The sequence below is a fragment of the Heterodontus francisci genome, chromosome 22 (assembly GCF_036365525.1).
Source record: "Heterodontus francisci isolate sHetFra1 chromosome 22, sHetFra1.hap1, whole genome shotgun sequence".
NCBI classification, from domain to species: domain Eukaryota; kingdom Metazoa; phylum Chordata; class Chondrichthyes; order Heterodontiformes; family Heterodontidae; genus Heterodontus; species Heterodontus francisci.
The window spans coordinates 52,360,568-52,385,396 of NC_090392.1; the positions used below are offsets into that span (position 1 = coordinate 52,360,568).

Here is a 24,829-nt window from a genome sequence, read left to right on the forward strand (position 1 = left end):
CTGTTGCCCAGATAAAATTCTGACCTGTGAATTTTCTTGCAGGGCCTTTTGTGAGGCTCCTCCTGGCCCCACCTGGAGCAGTTCCACACTGACCTCGGACGGGCCACTTCCTTCTTACATAGAATTATAGAAACTGTCCATTCGGTCCAATTATTCTATGCCGGTGTTTATGTTTCACATGAGCCTTCTCCCACCACTCTTGATCTAACTCCATCAGCATAACCTTCTATTTCACTCTTCCTCATGTGCTTATCTAGCTTTCCATTAAATACATCTACGCTACTCACCTCAACTCCCTCATGTGCTAACGAATTCCTCAGTCTAACCACTCTTTGATTAATGAGATTTCTCCTGAATTTCTTGTTGGATTTATTAAGTGACTATCTTATATCTATGATCCCCAATTTTTGATTTCCTCAGCAGCAGAAATATCTTCTCTACGTTGACCATATCAAACCCCTTCATAATTTTAAAGACCTCTTAGGTCACCAATCCTTCTCTTTTCTAGAGGAATGAGCACCAACCTGTTCAGTCTTTCCTGTTCTCCTCCCAGTTCTGGTACCATCCTTATAAATCTTTTTTGCACCTGCTCCAGTGCCTCTATACCCTTTTTGTAATAAGGAGACCGGAACTGTAGTTCCTCACACTGGTTTGGGGTTAAAATGCAATCAGGGTCCCTATGACATAATAGGACCACAATTTGCATAAATTCGTGAGGGCCACCTCCCATTCCCCCACCTGCTTCAGATGGGCACCTCATCCCCCTGCAGAACAAAATAGCATGTAAAGTTTGTGATCGGAGTAGGAGAGTAACCTGCTCACTTTGAACTGCCCACCTTCCCAGTTACCGCTGAGTGGATAGGGTTAAAAATCAACCCCAGGGTGTGAGAAATAGGAATGTGTTCAATTCCCCAGGATTATCATCCGTTATTCTGATGCACTCCAACAAATATTAAATTGATTTGCTACATTATACTAAGTGAGAATAAATTGTAACTCCTTCCCTCATTCCAAATGACTTCAACCTGGAATGACTTTCAGTGGGATGGCCCGACTACATCCCTTATCCAAGTGAAACTGCTTCTATCCAGATCAGTTCAAGTGGCAGAGAGAACAGTCCCTGTTACGTCACTAACCCACAGGCAGTTTTGGACGTAGGCCAGATGGAAAGTTGACCAGCAGCAGACAGGCCCGGTCAATTTAACACCAACCACATTCACAAGGTTGACCTGGCTACAGTTATACAATGCTGAGCAATTCATTTGATTTGATTTAGAGATACAGCACTGAAACAGGCCCTTCGGCCCACCGAGTCTGTGCCGACCATTAACCACACATTTATACTAATCCTACACTAATCCCATATTCCTACCACATCCTCACCTGTTCCTATATTCCCCTACCACCTACCTATACTAGGGGCAATTTATAATGGCCAATTTACCTATCAACCTGCAAGTCTTTTGGCTGTGGGAGGAAACCGGAGCACCCGGAGGAAACCCACGCAGACACATGGAGAACTTGCAAACTCCACACAGGCAGTACCCAGAATTGAACCCGGGTCGCTGGAGCTGTGAGGCTGCGGTGCTAACCACTGCGCCACTGTGCCGCCCTATATTTATAGTGAGACTAACATAAACAATAACAATTTGCATTTATATGGCAATTAATGGTCACTTTATGACAGTGTTTTTTCTCAATGAACTACAAACACCTCATAAAAATAGGTGACAAGGAATATAGGAACAGGAGGAGGTCATTTAACCCCTTGAGTCTGTTCCACCATTCAGTGAGATCATGGCTGATTTTTGACCTAACTCCATATACCCGCCTTTGCCCCTTATCCCTTAATACCTTTGGTTAACAAAAATCATCAATCTCAAATTTGAAATTAATAACTAATCTAGCATCAGTTGCCACTTCTACCACCTTCTGTGTATAGAAATGCTTCCTAATGTCACTCCTGAATGGTCAGGCTCTAATTTTTAGACTATGTCCCCTGGACCTAGACTCTGCAAACAGTGGAAATAGTTTCTCTCTATCTACCCTATCTGTTTCCCTTAATATCTTGAAAACTTTGATCAAATCACCCCTTAGCTTTCTAAGTTCCAGGGAATACAACCCTAGCTTGTGTAATCTCTCCTCGTAATTCAACCTTTGAAGTTCAGGTACCTGTTACGGCCAAGTGAGGAGGGAGGTCACAGTCACCCCTCTTGCCCTTCCACTTATTTGACTGCAACAAGGTTTATTCCTTTTAAAAAGTGTTTGTGCTTACCACCTCAGTGAGTGTTTTAACTTTTTCCTTAATCATGAAAGAACCAATCAGACAGGTTTTCTTGAGTTTAAACAAGAAAGAGGTAAGTTTATTACACTGAACAATCTAACCCCGATTTAAAAACAATAAAAGAAAATATGCTACACATACACACACACATTCACATGAGAATCACACACACGCAAATAGATGACAGAGAGAAAAATAAATTTGGTGGTTGGAGTGGAGTCCAAAATAAATGGAACTTAAATACGTAGTCTGTGAAGTGGATGATCCAGTAGTTTTCCTGCTGAAGCTGTATTCTTGAAGTCCTTGGCTGGTCATTTGTGGTTGGTCTGCTTTGCTCAGGATTTTCTTGAAGGCAGTCTGGTAGGTGGCTCTCTTCCCTTGGTCTCTGGCTGTAGCAGTCTGTAGGCTTGGAGGGTCCACAGTTGCAGATGGTTTTCAAACTTGATGTTTTCTGGGGAGACAGAAAGAAAGGGAAGCATGCAGCCTTCTGCTGCTGCATACTCAGTTTCTGCTTGTCTCTTGCCTGTGTAACAAAAACTCTTAGTTTTTTCAGTGAGGTCATATGGTTCTCTCAATCCCATTCGTTTTTAATGAGGTCACAAAGTCTAAAACCCAAAACCTCTCTCAGGTGGTGTTGTCAGTGTTTACCCTCTGGAGGGACATCTCCACTTATGAATGCCTCAGGATGACTTTGTCCCGCTAATGGGGATGATCTGGATATTCTACTCAGTTAGCCAAAGCATTGATCTGGCTGGGCTTCTTGTTAGACTTCTGACTCCGGTTGGGGTCTTGTAACGTGCAAAGATATTCCAGATGCAAATTGCAGTGGCCATCCTGGCTGCCAGTTTTTTTAAGAGGTTAAGTGTAGGATTTTTTCCATTAAAAGTCTAATGTAAGTTTCCAACCAATGAATTAATATTTCTCATTTGGCCTATCGTGTTTTCCTGACATACCATCCCAGTGTGCCTTTTGTTTCCACATGAGTATATCATTAAAACTTAGGAGAAACAAAGCAGTAATAAATTCCTGACTTTATATAGAGCATAGGCATTATCTAAACTTTGTAAATATCCTCACACAATGAATAGATGTTGAAGAGTGACTGTTATATGGGCGAATATGAAAACCATGTTGCCTCAACATCCTCCCACCATCAGCAGAGCCCAGTTAATTTGTTATTGTGGTAGTGCTGGTTGAAGGAGGAAGGTAACCCAGGATATTGGGAAAACTTTCTGCTGTTCTTCAGAAAGTGGCATCGGATCTTCGATGTCCACCTTTATTGGCAGACAAAACCTTGAATTGTTGTATTAAAAAAAAAGGCTGAGCCTGTAACTGCGGCCTGGATTTCATGAGTCCCGCGGTGCTCCCAACGGCAGAACCGGAAGTCGGTGTAAATTCCACTTTCTCCAGGTTTTCGGTTTCCCACGTGATTTAATATGTAAATGACCCATGGGCCAACGAGCACGGGGGACACGTGGGTTTGGGCAGCGGGGATGCCCTTTCATTGGCGGAACCTGCCAACACTGGACCGAGAGCCAAGATTGCCATGGATATAAAGCATTCTGTTCTTGCAGCCTCAAGGATCAGAAGCCTTTCTGTCATGTAAGTCTCCGAATAGGAGCCTGAAATCGAGCTTCAAAATCAATCCAAAATGCTTTTGCCTCCCTTAATTTTTGTAATCCAGCACCAACTTCACATCATGTACTTTATCTCTGCAGGTACACTGAAGAATATGTCAGCCTGCAGGCAGCGTCCTGCCCCACGGTTCAGTGATGCCTCCTGGCAGGTTCTCCTCCAGACCGTCGGGGAAAGGCGGGAGGTCCTCCTCCCTGCAGAAGGAGTGCGAAGACCCTCCTGCCTGACTAAGGTAGCCTGGATGGAGGTCACAGAGGAGGTCTGAAACTGTGGGGTCACTAACGCATCAATGACTTGCTCAGATCAGTGAGGGTAAGTGGTCCTAGCAAAGATGCTCCATTGTTTGTCACCCTGGGCTGAATTTTACATTGGGTTGACGGGAACTGGCCACCGATGTAAAAGTCAGTGGCAAACCCGTTTTCGCCTTGCCTGTGGATCCATCCTGCATTTTTCAGGTCCCCAGGCTTTAATTGTTCTGAGGCAGGACTTCCACCTGCTTGAGGGAGGAAGTCCTGCCTCATTGAGCTGCCGGCCAATCAGCGGGCCGGGAGCAGTGGACACTGCTGGGACTGCAGCCCAGCCGACCGCAGAGGAAGACATCGAGCTGGAATTTAAGGTGAGTTTTGCTTGCCTTGCTGGGGGTAATCGGCCCAGCCCTGGCAAGGTAAGGGTGGTCGTTTGGGGAGAAGGGGTGGTGTGTTAATCCTGGAGGTGGTTGGGGAAGCAGGGGTGGCCCTCCATCGGGCACCTTGTGCCCGATTAACAGGGCCCACCCAGGTGGCTTTTCCCGGCTCCAGGACGCCCGCTTGCTACGCGTAAAATCTGTGTGGAGGCGGGCGAAGGCTTTGATTGGCCTGGGGCGGATGGCCCGTTTCTCGCCCCCACCTCCCACCACCACCCACCCCCCCCCCCCCCCCCCCGCCCTATATAAATTGGGTCGGAGGCGGGAGGGGGTCGGGAAAGCCTCTCGGAGCCTCTCATTCCATTTTACACTACCACCCCCACCACCACACCCCCCACCACCATCCAGCTCATTGGGGTGGCATAAAATTCCAGCCCCTGGCTCCATCTCTTTAAGAAGGAGGGCAAACGAGCCTTGCATTGGATTACGTGAGCAGCCTTGGTGCCAGACCCTAAATGATTTTCCGCAAAGTTGACGATTGGAATAGTTGATGTGCTTGGGGATGTGTCATGCAAAACCCAGTCCTGAATGAGCGATGTCGATGTATCTTTACAATGGTTGTGATGCATCTAAAGAAAACTGATTCAATCTGTACTATCTCCTGCAGGACAAATGCACCCACAAGCAGCGCCAGTGAGCCAAGACAGGAGGAGGTGTAGCAGACATTAGAGTGTTGACACCAGCTGAAGAGGAGGCTGCACAAATAGCGAGAGAGGAGGGAGGCAGGGCCAAATCAGATGGCGAGGCAGGATCCTCAAGGCGTAAGGATGAAGTGTCATCTTCAGTCTTGCAGACATGCATGCACACCCAATGAAAGTGTCTGAGCTCATGTTAAGCTGATGCTTATTGTGTCTCTGTTTGTGTCTCCACTGCATGTGCCCGCACTCGAGTGTCTGGAAGCTGCGAGACCCAAGACTCCTCCTCTGGGGAGGAAGAGGAAGACAGTGCCCCAGAGGGTGCACCGTCACATACCTCTTCTTTCACATCTGCCAACGCAGATACATCCACGCAGTCCGCAGGGGGTTTAGATTCGAATCTGGGCCACAGGCTGGTGTGCACGACGCAAAGATGTCCCAGCAGCTGAAGGAGCATGTGCCATCGAGGTCCCCTGACAATCGGAGGACTGCTGGGGACCAGACCTCCGCTCAGCTCCTTGCTCATGATGATCCTCTGTTTGTCACTACGAGAAGTCTGCTGGATGTGCAGCAAAGCCATGTGGAAAATATGTCGGAGATACCTGAGGTCATGTGTGGCTTTGCACGTGCCATGGAGGAGTCCATGCAAGCTACGACATCTGCTATGCCCCAGGCATTTGGGTGTATGGCTTCCTCAGCTGAGAGTTTGGTGAGCTCTGTGGCGTCTGGTTGATCACTCAAGCTATATGCGATCAGACCTGCACTTCATCACTGTATCCATGGCCACATTGCAGCAGAGTCTAAGGAGAGGGAGATGAGGAATCTGGACCTCTCTACAGGAGTTCCTTCCCCTCAAGAAGACAGGCTGGTGCCGTTGTGCACTCAGATGGAGGAGGAGCACATGCCAACTACCCTGGGGCCTTCCTCTCAGGACACACCTGGGGTAAGCGACATCTCCTCCTACCGCGCACCACCCCCCCCAACACTGACCCCCTTACCTCCAGCAGGCAAGCACATGGGGGATACTCAAGCACCATTGTTAGAGACCCCAGTAGGATGGAGCCTCGTTTCTTCAGATGACACCCGCCATGGTCATCCACAGCAACGGGTCACTGCACTGAGCAGGCTGCCTCCACCTCAGCTGCTAATGGCTCCGTTTGCTGACAACGCTACCACTAGGTGGCGCTGCAGTGGCACATGCGCAAATGCAGCATGTGCCACTAAAACGTCACAGTCTGCGACTTCAGGCAGCTGCCAGGACTAAAGATGGCGCTGCTCAAATAATCACACGAAGGCAACCTAACCTAAACACATGGCAGCACACAATGGCGAGAGTGCAAGCTGGCCGGGGACGGGGGGTGGGGGGCAGGAGCAGAGAGGGCCGGGGACGGGGGGTGGCGGGGACGGGGACAGGGGAGCGGGGGAGCGGAGTGGAGCGGGCCGGGGATGGGAGGGGGGAGTGGAGCGTGCCGGGGACGGGGGGGGGAGAACGGAGCGGCTGGAGAGAACAGCGAGGGGGGAGCGGAGCTTGACGCACGGGTGAATACCCGTTGGCATTGCATTGCTGTACGTGTAAAGCGCATGCGCAGAGGATGACCAGACGCGTTGCCCGAAGATGCACACATCATGCGATGACGTCATCGGTGCATACGCTAACCAGTCCTGGCAAGTCGGAATGCAGCGCACGTGGAGAGAGCAGGAGCCCGTCTGCGCATGTGCGCACCTTGGCCGGCTGCGTTGTCAGGAATCACTTTGTAAAAGGAAACAGTTTTGAGCATGAAGGTGGCACGGGACCAGGTGCTGTAAATAATGTAACACTGTTCAAAAAGTTTCAATACATCTTTATTCACTTTAACTTTTGATGCATTCTTGTAAATCATTTGTTTGGTTTCACATGAAAATGAAAATGTTCATTGGAGCCTGTGGCAGGAACACATTGATGCTTCCAATGCATCTCAGAAAATGTCCAGTGTCCATTTTTCATTGCTATTTGAGCCTTCAGTCTTCAACGATAGCTGTTTGTTGATTGATGATTATTCATTTTTTTTTACTACGGACATGCCTTACATTTGTGGTTCTGCGGTCACAACTTAACAGTGCTTGCAGTGGTGTATATTTGCATCCATCATAGCCCATAGAAGATTTGATCTGCCAGTCACATCAAAGTGCAGCAAAGCCTCGTTAATATTGCAGTAATGAAAAGGGCCTCAGGAGTATGTGAATATATGTGGGGAATTTTTATGTTTCTTCTCCCAATGTTCCTTGATGATGTGGCTTGTTGTTGGCTGAAACGTGCAAATATGAGGTTCTGCCTGATGTCCCTTACATGTCTCTCATGGCCCTCATATCAATTTTGGCATCATTGGCATTGTTGTCCTTCCCCTCATCCTCTTCATAGGCTTCGTCATCTGAGGAGGCCTGCTGTTCCTCCACTTGCAGAATGTTGCCATGTCTAATTGCAAGGTTGTGAAAGGCACAGCAGACAAAGATTATTCGTGACACTCTCTGTGATGCATACTGAAAAGCCGCTCCAGGCTGGTCATGGCAGACTGGAAGCACATTTTCAGCATGCCAATGGTGTGTTCAATGATGGCTCTGGTGGATGCGTGAGCAGCATTGTATCTCTCTCCAGCAGTGCTTTGGGGATGGTGCACTGGTGTCATCAACCCTGTACAAAGTAGGTAACCCTGCTCACCCAGGATCCATCTGTCCACTTTGGCTGGTTCCTTGAAAATTGCTGGCAGCTGTGAGTTCCTCAAAATGTATGAGTCGTGACAGCCCCCTGGAAAAAGTGCGTAATCATGCACGATTCTTCTCTTGTGATCGGAAACCAATTGTACGTTTAAAGAGTGGAAGCCTTTGTGATTCACAAATGCAGTACGCTGGTCCCAGGGAGCTCTAATGGCCACATGAGTACAGTCAATCACCCCTTCCACTCTAGGGAACCCAGTGATGGCACCGAGCGCCGCAGACCTTGCTGCCTGCTGTCCTCGTCTACAGGTAAGTAGTTGAAATCATTGGCATGGTCAAAAAAGGGCATTGGTCAGCTCTCTGATGCACTTGGGTGTCGCAGACTGTGATATGCCACACATGTCACCCGTGGATCCCTGGAAGGACCCGTTAGCAAAAAAATTGAGTGCAGCAGTAACCTTGAGGGTAACTGGCATGGGATTCCCACCAAAGCCAAGTGGTTGCAGGTCATGTTGCAAGATCCTACAGATTGCTGTGACCATTTCACATGACATCCTTCAGCGTATCTGGCATTGCCTCGCTGACATTTGAAGGTAATTTGTCCTTGTCCTGAGGATGCAATGACAGGCCACTGCCTGTCCTCGATAAGGCTGTTCTTGGATTTTGTCATTCTGAGCATCCTCATCTTTTTGTTCTGTCTGTTGCTGATGTTCTGGCATCATGAGTTGAGGGAAAAGAGCCCTCCTTAGTCACTCCATTTGCTCTTCTTCCCATAATAATAGACAAATTGGGTGTATGAGACCCATGTTGCTGCGCTTTTTCTGAACAATAAATAAGCAGAGCGTGGCAATTCAGCCCTCTGTTGCTAGTGAGCTAAAACATCAAAGCAATGAGCAGTTCCCTTATATCGGCCTTAAAATTGCAGCCAGTTAGAAGACACACTCGCTATTGTTTGTCTCCTCCCACTCTCCTTCAATCCTTGACTGGCCACGTGGTTTGCATTATCGTTGGAGAAAATGGTGCACTTGGAATTCAGGGCAAATCTCCCAACTTCCCCCTGCAACCTTCCAGCCTGAACCCACCCCCCCTTGACCCACCCAATGTTACTGTTTCCCTTCCGTCTGATAGCACTGAACCTCCCCCCATTACCATGCACTGTGTAATCATCAATTTATTTATGCCATCCCTCCCCCATGTTCCTACTTCGGTTACTTATAGACATGTCGACTCTGACCCTTGATCTTCCTCAATTCGACCTGATCATTGTTGCCAAATCCTGTTCCCCTCCCTATGAAGCTGTCGAATACCCAACCATAATTCTTGACCTTCCCCCCTACAGAATCCATTTGCCCCCACTGACTGTGACCGTTCCCTCTGCTAGTCAGTACCCTCAATTTGCCCCACATATCCCCGATGTTGACAGCAGTCATCCCTCCCTTTTGGCCATTGCTAACTATCTTCACACTGTAATGTTCTAATCAACCCATCACACCCACAGCCACCAACATCCAGTTTCAGCATCAATAACAACCATTCCACACAATGGACACTCCACTCCGCTCCTCCATGTACCCGATCACCCCACCCTGTCCTCCCCGAATCCCCTCCCCAGTTCCTCGATGTAGATTCGCCAAGCCTTCGCCACCATCCCCTGAGAAGAATCACCCTTGCTAATGCCGAGCTGGAGCCAAACATCTATTCCAATGCTGGCCTGGAGGCGAGCATCCATTCCAATGCTGGCAATCCTTTTGCCGATGAGTTAAAGACAGAGCAACAAAGACCTGAGACTCAACTGCACAAATCCAATCGCTGCATGCCACAGTGAAACAATCGTGAACCGGATGGCATGGAATAGCACTCACCATTCACTTAATCTGGCAGGAAGGACTAAATTGGAACTATGTGTAGAGTAATGAGTATTCATGGCATGTAAATGAATGCAAAGCTGCAATCCGCCACCATGCGGGGGGAATCCCCGGAATGCCGCAAACCCGCTGCCAACTTAATGTCTCAAAAATATCCTGCCATCGGGAATCCGAATAAATTACTCCCGCCTAATTAAATCACCCCACACACCACCAAATTCACTCTTGCACAGTCCATAAAATTCCACCCTATGCAACACTCCCTCAGTACAGCACTGGAATTTTACCCTAGATTATGCCCTGGCTGTGGGAGTCAAATTTACATCCTTCTTGTAATGAGTTTTTCATGCTGTCTGATGCAACATAAACGAGATGCATGAAGTTCAGCTGATTGAAGATCTCAAACAGGTTTATTACAGCATACTATTCAATCCGGTACAGAGCAAACTATTTACAGAACCTTACTCTGGGTGTTACAGTTGCAGAGTGACACTGGCTTTGAGTCACATGACTATGTCCTGGTTCTTAACTGATTAGCATACTAAGCTCTTAAAGGAACATCACTCTCAAAGGCAAGCATACAACAATTCTGACCAGAGAAAAAGAGTGCTCGCAGCTGAGCCAAGTCATTGCGGTCACTCATGGTTTCTTCGCGCTGAGGGCTGTGTTTCATGCTGCTCCTGTATCCTTTAATCTCTTTCATTTGACAAGGTCCCGCATGGCAGACTGGTGCAAAAGGTGAAGTCACACGGGATCAGAGGTGAGCTGGCAAGATGGATACAGAACTGGCTCGGTCAAAGAAGACAGAGGGTAACAGTGAATGGGTGTTTTTCTGAATGGAGGGATGTGACTAGTGGTGTTCCGCAGGGATCAGTGCTGGGACCTTTGCTGTTTGTAGTATATATAAATGATTTGGAGGAAAATGTAGCTGGTCTGATTAGTAAGTTTGCGAACGACACAAAGGTTGGTGGAGTTGCGAATAATGATGAGGATTGTCAGAGGATACAGCAGGATATAGATCGGTTGGAGACTTGGGCGGAGAAATGGCAGATGGAGTTTAATCCGGACAAATGTGAGGTAATGCATTTTGGAAGGTCTAATGCAGGTGGGAGGTATACAGTAAATCGCAGAACCCTTAGGAGTATTGACAGGCAGAGAGATCTGGGCGTACAGGTCCACAGGTCACTGAAAGTGGCAACGCAGGTGGATAAGGTAGTCAAGAAGGCATTCGGCATGCTTGCCTTCATCGGTCGGGGCATAGAGTATAAAAATTTGCAAGTCATGTTGCAGCTGTACAGAACCTTAGTTAGGCCACACTTAGAATATTGCGTGCAATTCTGGTCGCCACACTACCAGAAGGACGTGGAGGCTTTGGACAGGGTACAGAGGAGGTTTACCAGGATGTTGCCTGGTCTGGAGGGCATTAGCTATGAGGAGAGGTTGGAAAAATTCGGATTGTTTTCACTGGAACGACGGAGGTGGAGGGGCGACATGATAGAGGTTTACAAAGTTATGAGCGGCATGGACAGAGTGGATAGTCAGAAGCTTTTTCCCAGGGTGGAAGAGTTAGTTACTAGGGGACATAGGTTTAAGGTGTGAGGGGCAAAGTTTAGAGGGGATGTGCAAGGCAAGTTTTTTACACAGAGGGTGGTGAGTGCCTGGAACTTGCTGCCAGGGGAGGTGGTGGAAGCAGATATGATAGCGACGTTTAAGAGACATCTTGACAAATATATGAATAGTGAGGGAATAGAAGGATATGGGCCCCGGAAGTGCAGAAGGTGTTAGTTTCGGCAGGCATCAAGATCGGCGCAGGCTTGGGGGCCGAATGGCCTGTTCCTGTGCTGTACTGTTCTTTGTTCTTTGTTATTATGCATTATTCCTGTAATTCTTATTTGTGAAGTTACAAGAGTTGGAAGGAAATAAAGGAAATCCAGCATGTGGTTTAATTCTGTACCCCCCAAACCTCCCCTGAGATTTTTTATTTGGGGGTATTAACAACCTTATTGCACTTGTTTCCAGATACTTTGTCCCTTAAACCAAATCCATAACCCCAGTGATAGTGAGGTGAAATTTGGAGTGGGAATCCTGACAGATTTTCCTCCCTGTGCTAGCCCATGGGTTGACAAAGTCAATTCTATCACCCCCTACAGCTGCCCTGCTGAGATCAACCAACTCAGCATAACCGAGGATTAGAACCTTGACCTCTCCCAGACTGCTTGGCTCAGCACATAGAGCTAGCACGCTAGGTGTTGAGTGTCCTGCATCACAACAGAGAACACACTTCAAAAATACTTTGAGATGGCCTGATGTCGTGAAAGGTGCAATATAAATGCATGCTCTTTCCTTACCAAAAGAAATAAGTCGCTTTTATGGACCTTTCACGACCTTTCTTCAGAGAGCTCGGCGATCTTTGATTTTCACACAGCATAAATGTTAACGTTTCAGTGTGTAAATTTTGTGATCTTCAGAGACACCAGAGGCCACCTGCAGTCAAGTGGCTGCTCTTCAAGAAGGACTTTGTTGTCTGCCGTTCCTATTTTTCTTTTTTGACAGGGAAAGATTCCTTTGAAGATCTTTGATGGAAGGCCTCTCCTCTACAAGTGAGCCCCACAAAGATATACATTACTCAGCAGCCCCCGGTTAAAGACAGAAAGCCAATACCAACTTAAACTGCCGCATCTGCTACTTGATAGAGATTCCTGAGAAATTCAAGGCTCTGGCCTGGTTGAAAATCAAAAAGCCTCAATACCTGAAAAGGCCCCACAGTGGGATCCTTCTGGGAGAGATTTTGTTGCGATCAATGGAAATTGAATGTACAGCGGTCAGTAATGACACTGTGAGAAATGAGATGGAGTAATTGCCAAATTGATTTCAGGCCAGTGAAACTGCAAACGACCAGGTATTAAACTGCAGGGTAGTCAAGAAATAACAAGATTAACTCAACCCTTAATAGTCTCCAGTAATAGTTATGCTTCACGCCACTGTACTTGATAAGCAAACCTTTTGAAAGATGAATAATTACTTATTACCAGACTAAAATAAACCTTAATTATTAGCTTTGTGAGAGAGGATGGAGAAGGGCCAAGGGAGAAGTAAGACTAAACCCCCAGAGATCAGACACAGTTGTTGATACTGCAGAGACCAATATATAGTCAATGGTGTGCACTCACTGACCTTAAAAGACCCTCATTGGGACAGGCTATATTTTGAACATTGCAGTTAGGAGAGCTTGGATTGCTGGGCTGAGTAAATTTAACAATAGACCAGTGATATTAGAAGCATGACAGGACCAAGGAAACTGACAATATATCGCAGCACTTGACTTGTGAACTCTGCCCTCCACAGTCACTGGAAGAATAACTTCTTCCTCAGGCTGTTCACAACATAGGCTGGATGGCATTTTATTTTAGTCATTTAAAAAAAAATTGAGAATCTAAGGTGAAAGGATGAATGTCAAGAATCAAAGTGCATGAAACAATGGAAGTCAAAAAGAGTAGGAAAGGAGTTAGTGATTGAGCAATGCCAAGCTTGGGTTTCAAAAGCCTGAATATTGTAACATGAAGGAGAAGCTAAGGGAGGTGAGGCACTCTATAATTTTGAGATCCTAAAAGAGAATGAATTAGGGTGTGAGTGTGCAATGAATGCTGATTTAAACAGAGTGAGAGTGCAAGAAAAAAAAGAAGCATGTAAGAATATCTACTCCCTCCAACATCAGTGCACCATGACCTATAGGATATACTGCTGCAACTCACCAAAGCTTCTTCAGTAGCACCACCCAAACCCACGACCTCTACCACGTAAAAGAATAAGGGCAACAGATGCATTGGAAAACTATCACCTTCAGTTTTCCATCTAATTCACACCATCTTGACCTGGACATCTATCACTGTTCCTTCGTAGTCGCTGGGTCAAAATCCTGAATCTCCCCACCTAACAGCCCTGTGGGAATACCTTCAACCCATGGGCTGTGGAAGTTCAGGGAGGAGGCTCACCAGCAGCTTTTCCAGGGCAACTAGGGATGTAAAATAAATGCTGGCTTTGCTAGCGACATTTCCCGCGAATGAATTTTTTAAAAAGAGGATATTTTCAGCTTCAGCGTTGGCACTTGGTAACCATAATAATAAGACAGTGGCCAATAACTCAGTCGCAAATAGCACTCAGGCCCTTCTGCCAATACAGCTATCAATTGAGAGACGTCTGGTTCCTGTCCCAGCCTTAAAATTGGGGCCATGACCATCCATTCACTGGGTCTGTGCACTGACAGAGCAGGCTCGATGGGTTGACTGGCCATCGCCTGTTCCTATGTTCCTGACTATCCTCCCCAGTCGTGTCACAATTGTGACTTGCGATGCTCGTGAAACAAGGCAGTGCATAGTCTGATAGAAAGAGTTTGCTTAGGTAGCTGAAGCTCATGTTTGAAATTAGGTGCTTGGCATTTGAATGCCTAAATCACTATGGCAATCCAACCCTACATTAGAATGATATGATCTGTTGATTTATTTACAAGAGGCAGGGTGAAACCAAGGTTCATTTTGTAAGTTAAAATGCGTTAACATGTATGAATAGTAATAAATGCAAATTTTGAAATGCAGGTTGGGTCTGTATCTAATGCAACCTTCAAAGAGAAGGAATCCCAAAACAGGCCTCTCTAGCTCTCAAACCTGTATTTCGACTGCTCAGAAGATTTGCACGTTGATTACTTACGTTTTATTATCGAGCAGATTTGTTATGTTTCTGTGAAGGTAACCTTTAAAATTTACTATTGGGACACTTAATTTTTTTTTCTCAAACTCGCTTTCCTTTTCACCCCTCCGTAACGATAGCAACTCATAGCTAATTCCACAGCCTCTCGGTATCCTGCCAGTCAACTGTTCTTCATATGGGAGTCTGAATAGTGAGGGACTGAACTGTTTATTTATATGAAAATCAAATTTGCAGGTAAAACTAGCAAAGCTTGCATTTACTACCCATCCCTTATTTACCCGGGAAGGTGGTGATGGGCCTTCGACTTGAACTACGTCAGATAAAATATCAGAGGATTGTCACACAAATGTGGTAAACATTCAACGGAGCAGTAACCTTTCGGCTAATTTTAAAGAAATGACTTGTATTTATATAGTGCCTGATAAGGAAGTCCCAGGACTGCTGTAATGTTGGCAATTATGTACCAGCAGTCGTGTTTCCAATCATGCCAACCAGATGAGGTAAAAAATGAAAGAGGGCTCAATACAGAGGCACTCTTCCCGCATTCATTTCCTGCATTCATTTACAGCACTAATTATTCCCCATCGATTTGGAAGCAGTGACAGGACAGATGAAAGCTCACATTCAATTGAATTTCCCAGCAGCAATCTGCAGGAAGGGGGGGGGGGGGAAAAAAATCAATCACCGTTAGCGGCTCACCCTGGACAGAGATAGTCTAGGGGAGGCCTGTCATCCTGTCAGCTATCACAGGCTGTGCTCATCATTCAGAATGCCAGAGGGGCTTCAATATTCTATCAGAACCAGGAGAAGTCAGCCCCAGATCATTCAGGCTGACACGCGACTGACACATTTTAAAACGGGGCTGTGGGAACCCAGGCGATCCCTGTGAACAGTGCATCCTGTTTCTTACCCAGCTGCATTTCTTTAATGGTGCACTAATCTCTTTCTACATCGTCAATTGCAGCTTCTGAAGCTGATACGGCTAGTGCTGAGGCCCAGCGTACCTGGAGGAGAAGGGCTGTCAGAAAACACATTGCTGTGTTCACGTTTAATTCATTTTTTTGGAAAAGCAAAGACATTTTAATCACTCCATCATTGGTGGTGCTGTCTTCAACTGCCAAGGCCCTAAGCTCTGGAATTCTTTCCCAATTCCTTTCTGCCTCCTCTCTTTCCTCCTTTGAGACACTCCTTAAAAACTACCTCTTTGACCAAGCTTTTGGCCACCTGTTCTCATACCTCCTTATGTGGATCAGTATCAAATTTTGTTTGATAAGCTCCTCTAAGTGCCTTGGGATGTTTTACTATGTTACAGGTTGTTATTGTGATGGATATTCAATTGGAGAAAATCCATTTTAAACCTCATTTTTGTGAGCTAAACCATTCTGCGTGGCTCATAGTGTAGGCAGCCCATCCTCCCTGGAATCTGAGTTTCCTGGTAGCTTCTAAAAATCCTACAGGAAATGAGTCCCCTTGATTTACACAGTAACTGCATCCTCAAATGTGCCCTGATGCCAGTGAATTGGACAGTCAATGACTGTAATAAGAACAGAACAGGCACCCTGGAGAGGGGCGGAATGCTATAGTGATTCAAGGAACTACCCATCATCTTTTGCACCCTGGGTTTGAAACCATCCCAAACTGTCCGTTAAGTACAACATACTCTGGCCATTCTTAATGACTGTGTGTCCATAGCATAAAATTGCTGCTAACTTGGTACCAATCCAAAATCTCATTCAGACAGAGGTTAGGATGGGCTCGTCTGAGCAGTAGAAATTTCACATTGGTATAGTGGGAGTTCCTCCAAGCACCAACAAAGGATTGGACAGGGGACTTTTCTGGTCTGTATTTCTCAATGCAACACCTCACAGTACACCCACTAAGCCACTGCAGGAGCTTTAAAGCAGACTTTGAAGAGCATTAACAATATATGACGCTTCTTCCTCAGCCCATTTGCAACATCTTAGCTTCATCCCACTGACTGAATCCAGAGTTAGAGAGATGGGCTAAGTGGAAATATTACATAGACTCTTCAGCTTTGAAAAGGGATCTTAAAGTTACTTTCATTTAAGATGATGATGATCATGAATGATGATGATCTTATGATGATCATGAATCTAATCTGGGCTCTTTCCCCTCTAAAACGGCCAGGAATCCAGCCTGTGCTAAATCACACTCCAGAATGACCAGGTGCTCTATACCACTGCAGAATGATTGTTGCTGCTGAGATTCAGCCCTTCAATGCTGACTTTTTTTTGAACTTTCATAATTGCTGAGTAGATACACCAATGAGTAGAATTGGTTGGGTCTGTAGACTCACAGGGCATTCTCAATTCAAATATTTGGAATACTTTCTAAGCTCTGTTCTCTCACAGTGGTATGAATGCATTATTATAGTCCTTCATTCAGCAAATATTTTGCTGAAAATCAATCCTTTTCTTCCAACACACAAAAGCAGCAGGGGAGTGGATATCAAACACTCTTGGACTTACCATCTTCCACCTCCAGGAGTGCCTTGGACAGGATGCTGCCGGCCACACTGATTGCCTGACACATGTAATATCCAGAATCGCCTGACTGGACATCAGTAATTGTCAGTTCGCCTTTCGGAGAGACAGAGAAACGCCCCAAAGGCTGAGGCTGGCTGGGAAAAAGTAGGATCTGTAGCAAAGAAACACAGGTATAAATTATTGCAGTCAAAACTGCACCTTGGCAATACAAACTAAATTTATTATTGAACATACACATACAATCACAATTTGTCCCATTGCAGTCTTAGCAACATTAAACAAACTAAGATCTCAATCCACAAACTGGCTCAGTGTTGTCACCATGCTTATCCCGTGCATCGGCATCAATATACAATAAGAAAACTCACTTAAACTGATATACTTTAACACTGTGTGACAGGCTTCTTGTGCTTCCCACCACAACATCAACAGTAATGCACCTATAAACCTCTGTCCTTCATTCTTGTATTATATAGATGAACATGATGGATGGAATTTCCCACCCATTCATTAAAATCCGAAGCTGGTGAGCACAAAAGTGGAAAACTCCCGGCCACTTTCTCCTGCACATCCCAAACATGGAACAATGGCATTTAGAATTGTATTGCTGGGTGTTTTTTTAACCTAACACAGTTTGACATTTTCCTAATTTCACACTTTATTGATATCCTAGCAAGAATCATACAGCACAGAAGGAGCGCATTCAGCCCATCGTTCAGATACAGGCTCTTTATAAGAGTTATCCAATTAGTCCCACTCCCTCTGCTCTTTCCCCAGAGCCCTGCAATTTATTCCCCCTCAAGCATTTATTCAATTCCTTTTGAAAGTTGCTATTGAATCTGCTTCAACCACCCCTTCAGGTAATGCATTCCAGATCACAACAACTTGCTGCATAAAAAAATTCTCCTCCTCTCCACTCTGGCTCTTTTACTTTAAAAACACATACAATCCACACAATGCTAAGGACTGAGCCCGTGAAAGATAGAATAGGGAAGGGCATTTGCCTAACTTTGAAAGAAGGACTTGCAACCCTATACAATCACATGTTCCAATAGAATAATGTTCTCAGTATCTTCTCAGTATCTAATCCTCTCTTTTGCTCACTCCCAAATTAATTTGGCCATAATCAACCAAATTAGTTAGGTTGGATGTTAGCACAGAGACCGAAGGCCAAGAAACTAAAACTGAAGACTATCAGATTTATAAATGCACAATGGCACTTAATCTGATTCAGAATGGGCACCAGCGCATGGTGAAACAAGCTCAACAATCACAGCTAAGCACCTGGCAACTATAAGGGTCAAACTTGTCAGCTATCTGTCCTTGTGACAGTTGCCTGTCTTATTCTGGATTACAAGGTCCCTCCAGCTGATTGAAACACTCTGCTATCGCTCATGCATAAACCAGTCCCCTGTCCAATGTTCCAGTGTAAAACAAATTGAAACATACATTACAGTCAGTAGTCAATAGATTTAACCATGTTGAGATGGAATTGCACACTCTAGGATGCTGAAACAAGCTCCACAGATAGCTTTACTAGATAACAGCACAGAGTGCACCTGGACCAGGTAGATCCCGGTTTTGATCCCTGGTTTGGCTGGTCTCAGTCAGGGTGAAGGAGGAGCACTTTAATTGCCCACAGAAAGGCAGGATGGGGGGCAGTTGGGGGATGAGGTTGCTGGTGGAGAGGGGAGAAATCAGCCACGGTTGCTGTGCCTAATTTTCATTTTCTGGAAAGAGCATGTGTGGATAACACTTGAGTTCAGGATCAGATCAGCTCTACCATGCTCCAGTTCCAACTATCAAATAGTCCCACTCCAGAGACTTGTGCACATAACCCAGGCTGGCAGTCCAGTGCAGTATTGAAGGAGTACTGCACTGTCAGTAGTGTCATCTTTCAGATGAGACATTAAACCGAGGCCCTGTCTGCCCTCTCAAGTACAGGTAAACAATCCCACTATATCGAAGAAGAGCAGGGGAGTTCTCCTTGGTATTCTGGCCAATAATTATCCCTCAGTCAACATCACTGAAACAGTGAGTCTATTGTTGTTTGTAAGGCCTTGCTGTGTGAATATTGGCTGTCACATTTTTTACATCACAATAATGATTATTGTTCAGAAGTATTTCACTGACTGCAAAGTGCTTTGGGACATCCTCATGTATAAATGCAAGCCCTTCTTTCTTACCAATAAGCAGTGCCAAAACTCATATATGAACAAACACAAACTCATATATGGCTGAGGTGATGGAGGGCAGTTGGTGCCCACAGAACTAAACCCCAGCCAGGTGTCAATATCTTCAGAAGAGGAGGAATGTGAATCAGATATGAGGCAGGCAGCAAGCAAATGTGCAACATAGGGTTTTTCCCAGGTTGATGCCCAATATTTCATATTACTATTTTACTTCATTACATTAAGTTGTTTTGATTATTTTCATCACTCCTTATGGGTTCATGTACATTTTCTCTTCTATCTGCTCTTTGGTGTTTTCCGCGTCACCTTTGAGAAGATGCGACCTCTCTGTATCCTCTGGGGTCTCTGGGTAACTCTGGGTTCTGGGTGCAAAAGACTGCCCTGGAAATAATTCTGGCCTCTGTTCTGAAGCTCTATTCCAATGACAGCATGACCAAGATTTGGAATTCTACATGCAGATATTTTGATCATAGCTTTCTGTTGAAATTTATATTTAGAAATATCTGAAGGATCGCGATTCTAGAATGATTAATGCTTCAAATAATCACACACAGGAGTAGAGTGCTTGTCTTGTCAGATAAAAGCAGGGTGAATGCTCAAAGTTCCAAGGTCATCAAAGGAAGGTAAATTAGCAGGAAGAGTCCCAGAAGTAAAATGGGTAAAAGACCCTGGATTTCATTCCTTAAAGGTCGGTCACTTTGTTGAATCAGTGGGAATGATCCTATTAACAGCAACAGGATACTTCTAACAGCTGGGTTGGCTTTACATCGTAATATCTTCATTGTCTAAATGTAACAGTTAACCCGGAGACCATCTCCCAGGGGCCTAGGGCCTTGTAGTTACTGTAACTGGTCTGCAGAACAGTATTTGCTGAGACACTTTCTGTACTCAAATTCTTAACAGGCTCACTCATGTGGAAGTCCAACAGCTCCTGAAAGGCATTTGAAAGCCCAAGAAACAATCTCTGAATTCTAAAGCTTAGGATCTCTTAAAAGAGACTTTATCGTCTGCAAGCAGAGAAACTTGCACAATGAGTTGCCCTGTTTGTAAGTCTGCCGCTTGTCATTTTTTGTGCTCATCAAAAAGAGGGATCTTAGTGCTGGGGAATGGAACACTCTCTCATTTCAGGTAGCCATTATCAGCATCAATTAAACCCAGCTCAGATGCAGATGAAAACTTCTCCTTCATTCCACTCTGTGCTGACTGTATGCCTCAACCCCAACACCTCAGGAGAGCACCCTCTACTGCGCCAGCCTGACATTTACCACTTCCCAGACCAATACGCCTTAGTCCTATTCGAGTGAGAGTACCAATTTAACACCTAGTTATGGACAGAGTTGTGTCCAACCCCCATGCCTGTTAGGAACTGGATTGAGGCAATTATATTTTAACATACAAAAGCAAAATACTGCGGAGGCTGGAAATCTGAAATAATAACAGAAAATGATGGAAATACTCAGCAGGTCTGGCAGCATTTGTGCAGAGAGAAACAGAGTTTACAATTCAGGTCGATGACCTCTGAAATGTTAACTCTGTTTCTCTCTCCACAGATGCTGCCAGACCCGCTGAGTATTTCCAGCATTCTGTTTTTATTTATGTTTTAATATACACTGATACGATTGGACAACCAAGTACACCAGGCGAAAGGTTTGAATTATATCTGATGTTTTCCTGCTCAGTCACCACCTTCATGACCCTTGACCCTCCCCTTGGAAAGATCTCTGATTCCTTTTTCACGAGGAACAATGCGTAAGTTTGAGTTTGTGTTACTGTTGCTATGTAACCAGGACAAATCCCACCTGGCTTCCCTCCTTTTGCCAAAAGACAGCAGGTGGAGGGTTTCCCTTTGTCTCACAGAGGAACGTCACAGAGCGGCCCTGAGCTACGATCTGATCCCGAGGCCGCACGATGATCTGCGGTGGCACTGCAGAAAACACAAAATGAAAAGAGCATTACTTTAAAAAATAGAAGGCAGAACTCTCGCAACAAAGCCTGGCTCATACAACCAGTAAAGATTTCAGTCCGATTATTCCCAGGATACTGAAAAACTCCACGAGATGAAAGAGATCCAGGCTTTCCACAGATTAAAAATGCAGAGATGAGGCTTAATTCACCATTGAATCTTCTCTTGACCTTCAAGTCTTTCCTTTTTAAGTATGCCATCAATACTGACTCACGTTTACCCTGGCATCAATTCCCCATCACACTTTCAGCAGGTTTATTTCATAAAGAGTTTGATTTAATGAACATTTAATAAGCATCTGTCTTTGCGACTAAATTTTATTCAGCTGAAAATGTGACACAATCTTCCAGTGCTGATGGGGAAAAGACATCTTTCCACATAGAGCCTCAGGGTTCTCTCTAGATCACTTCACCATGAAGTGTATATGTGACAGTTACACGACTGCCCGGCCTACTCAGGATCTCAGCCTGCTTGTACAGGCCAGCGACGCGGTGACCTCTGCTGACCTCCTCTACAGACAGACACTTAGTGTTGCGACTTTGGGGGTGACCCTTCAGGGATTCGTCCATTTCTGCACTGAAGTTACAATGCATGAGTGGGAGAGCCCCCATGAAAATTCCCCATGTGCCTTCTATCCAGAAATGTGGGTCAGTGATTTTGAGTGTGTGTGTATGTGTCTGCAAGAGTGAGTGCATGACTCCTTTGACATGTCACTATTTATGTACCAATGTAACCTGCAATGTAACCATGACTAATGTGGACTACCCGCAATCAGAGTATTGAATAAAAAGTACAAAGGGGCAGGTTTTCCTCTTTTAGTCTTGAGTGTAAATGACCAACTGGAAAGAGTTTTGTAGAGGAAGGAATTGGGCGATCACGAAGGGGGAGAGTGCACGTCTAACAGACAGTGCCCAAGAGCAGAAGTCGGACAGGGCTGGTTACTGACGTGATTTCCCCCCATCCAATATTCCTTAATCCCATCTACTTAGGTGATAACACGACACCCGACTATATAAGAGGAAAATCTGGCCCACATGTTTTTACAACGGAAATATAAGTACTTAATTAGAGTGATTACTTGGTACAGCGACTGATACGAGATGGTGAGAATTTGAGTTGCTGTTTTTGTTGCAGGACTATGAATCATTTAAAGTTCACTTGTATTCATGTCTTTCACGAGCTGACAGATACCCACAACTTTGCCATTTTGCAATTCAGCACATGGAACTAATTTGAATATTTAGTTTAGTAACTCAATAGAAACCTGAGAAAGGTACTTTGTTCTAAGTTATTCGTCTGTGCACTTTTATTGAATTACTATCTATCTCTATAACCTCCTCCAGCCTTATATTCCCTCCTTTCAATCTCTCAATTCCATCTGAAGAAACCTTCATCAGAATGAGTTCGTCTCTTCATCGTGTTTCATCATGTTAACTTGGTTTTTCTCTGCTCAGATGCTGACTGGCCTACTATGTATTGAAGCATTTCTATTTTTACCTCAAAACTACAGCATTTGAAGATTAACAGCCCTGGCAATAAACATAACTTCTTCTAAGTGAAGAGCTATAGATCTAAGACAAAAACAGGGGGAACGAACTTGTCTTTATATTCTGCTTTTCACACTCTCAGGCTGTCTCAAAGTGCTTTACCATCAATGAAATAATGACCAGATAATCTGTTTTAGTGATGTTACAACCAGGTGAGAAAGATGTCTAGGGTTTGTTTTTTACTGTCTTCACCTGGTCTTATTGTAACAGGGTTTTATTTTTAAAGACATTGTGTTTTGAGCCCCCTCTTTGGTGAATCCTTGTTCACCACTTTCCAATTATAAGGCAAAGAAATGAGCACACCATATTTTCTTAGGTTTAAAGCAGAAAAGTGAAATTTATTAAAACTTAAACTCTAATTGGGTTAATGCCGTGCCCCACGCTAGCATGCATACGTGATACACACATGCAAATAGAGACAGAAAAGAGAGAAATAAAATGGAGAGGTTTGAGGCAATCTCTGAAGATGGGGTTTTTACAGTGCTTCGAGCTCACTGTAGGGTCCTCGATTGTAGGTAGATCTTGCTTTTCGGTGAGGCTCAGTATTCTTCTTAAATCTTGTTCACTGTAAGAGACTTCTTTCTTGGAGTTCCTATATCTTCAATGGTTTTCGAAGCTGGTGAGAGTGAGATGAGAGCAGACAGGGGAGACGTCTTTTCCAGTCCAGGAGCAAACAGCTTTCTGAGTTCAAAATTCTGTGGCCAGTTCAAATTCAAAAAACCAACAGCCAGCTAGTCATGTGACTAAACTTCTCTGACCACTTCTGTGTATTGGGGAAGCAAGGACTGGGTCCCTTGTTCCAACACTGTCTGCTACCATACAAATGTCTTTCCAGTCAGGGGCCTGGCAATTCCTTCTGATAGGCCCTCTTTTCTTCCCAGCCACAATTTTAAGTTTTAATGTTCATGTGGCGAAATAATGTGTGCCTCAGTCTTGGCAGGTGGGGGGCTTGCCTGACAGTGACGTTGGTTGTGGGATGAATATTGGCCAGGACATTGGGGAGGACTCCCCTGTTCTTCTCTGAATGTTGCCATGGTTCTTTTACATGCACCTGAGAGAGCAGATAATCATAGTTTGTAGTGCTTGAGATAATAAAATGGGGCTGAGTTTTGAGGCCTTAGCAAATGGCCTTTGTGTTCTAATATATATCAGTGTAGATCAGTAAGGTGTAGGGCCAAGGACCTGGTTCACCAGACAGCCCAGTTCCTGATCTCAGTCAGGGTAATTGCGCAGGTTGCATCTAACAGAGGCATGAGGGTTTGAAATAAAGTGTTCTGCTGCTCTTTGTGCTACTGATCTATAGAGAGGAGGTACCACATTCAGTCCTGATTCACCCTGGGGTAGCTGATCTTAGCTGGAATTACAATTGCCATCATTGTCATAGGGCAGGGAGGGTAAAATAGTCAAGGCTCGCACTCCTGATGGAAAGTATGTGTGTGTGTCCATGGGATGTGCTTAGTGTATAGTGACTGTGTGTGTGTATCTGTGCATGTATATGTTGATGTTATTGTGCATATGGTATGTGGCTCTGAATTTTGTGTGTATATATATGGAGCGTTTGTATAAGTGTGTGTTGTATTTTTTGTGTAATTATGGCATATGTGTTTGTTTATATGGTGTGTGTGTGTTTCATGTGCATTTGTATGCTGTTAGCATGTGTTTGTATGCTGTTTGTATGGTGCCAGTTTGTGTTTGGTATGGTATTAGTGTGTGTTTATATGGTATTGGTGTGTGTGTGCTTGTATGGTATTAGTCAGTGTGTTTGTATGGTATTGATGTGCGTTTGTATGGTATTGATGTGTGTTTGTATGGTGTTAGCGTATGTGTTTGTATGGTGTTTGTGTGTGTGTTTGTATGGTGTTAGTGTGTGTGTTAGTGTGTGTGTTTGTATGGTGTTGTTTTGTGTGTTTGTATGGTGTTGGTGTGCATTTGTGTGGTATTGGTGGGTGTACGGTATTGGGGTGTGTTTGTAAGGTATTGTGTGTGTTTTTTGTTTGTCTGGTGTTTGTGATGTTCTCAGGACTGCAGCAAGGTTTAGCCAAGTTTAGTAGAAGACACAGAGACTGCAGGCTGTTGATCATAATGGAGTCTTCTATATTCCGTTTTACTTTCACTTTCCCTTTG

General features: G+C 44.9%; 1 protein-coding gene across 5 annotated transcripts in view; it reads right to left on the reverse strand.

The window, feature by feature from the left end:
- robo3 (roundabout, axon guidance receptor, homolog 3 (Drosophila)) overlaps window positions 1–24,829 on the reverse strand; it is a 514,962-nt gene that overhangs the window by 127,843 nt on the left and 362,290 nt on the right. For all 5 annotated transcript variants that reach the window (XM_068053853.1, XM_068053848.1, XM_068053850.1 and 2 more), the window contains exons 7-8: window positions 20,995–21,119; window positions 16,986–17,154 (exon numbers count right to left, since the gene is read on the reverse strand). In XM_068053853.1, coding sequence (XP_067909954.1) covers window positions 16,986–17,154; window positions 20,995–21,119 — 294 coding nt within the window. The remainder of the gene's footprint in view (window positions 1–16,985; window positions 17,155–20,994; window positions 21,120–24,829) is intronic.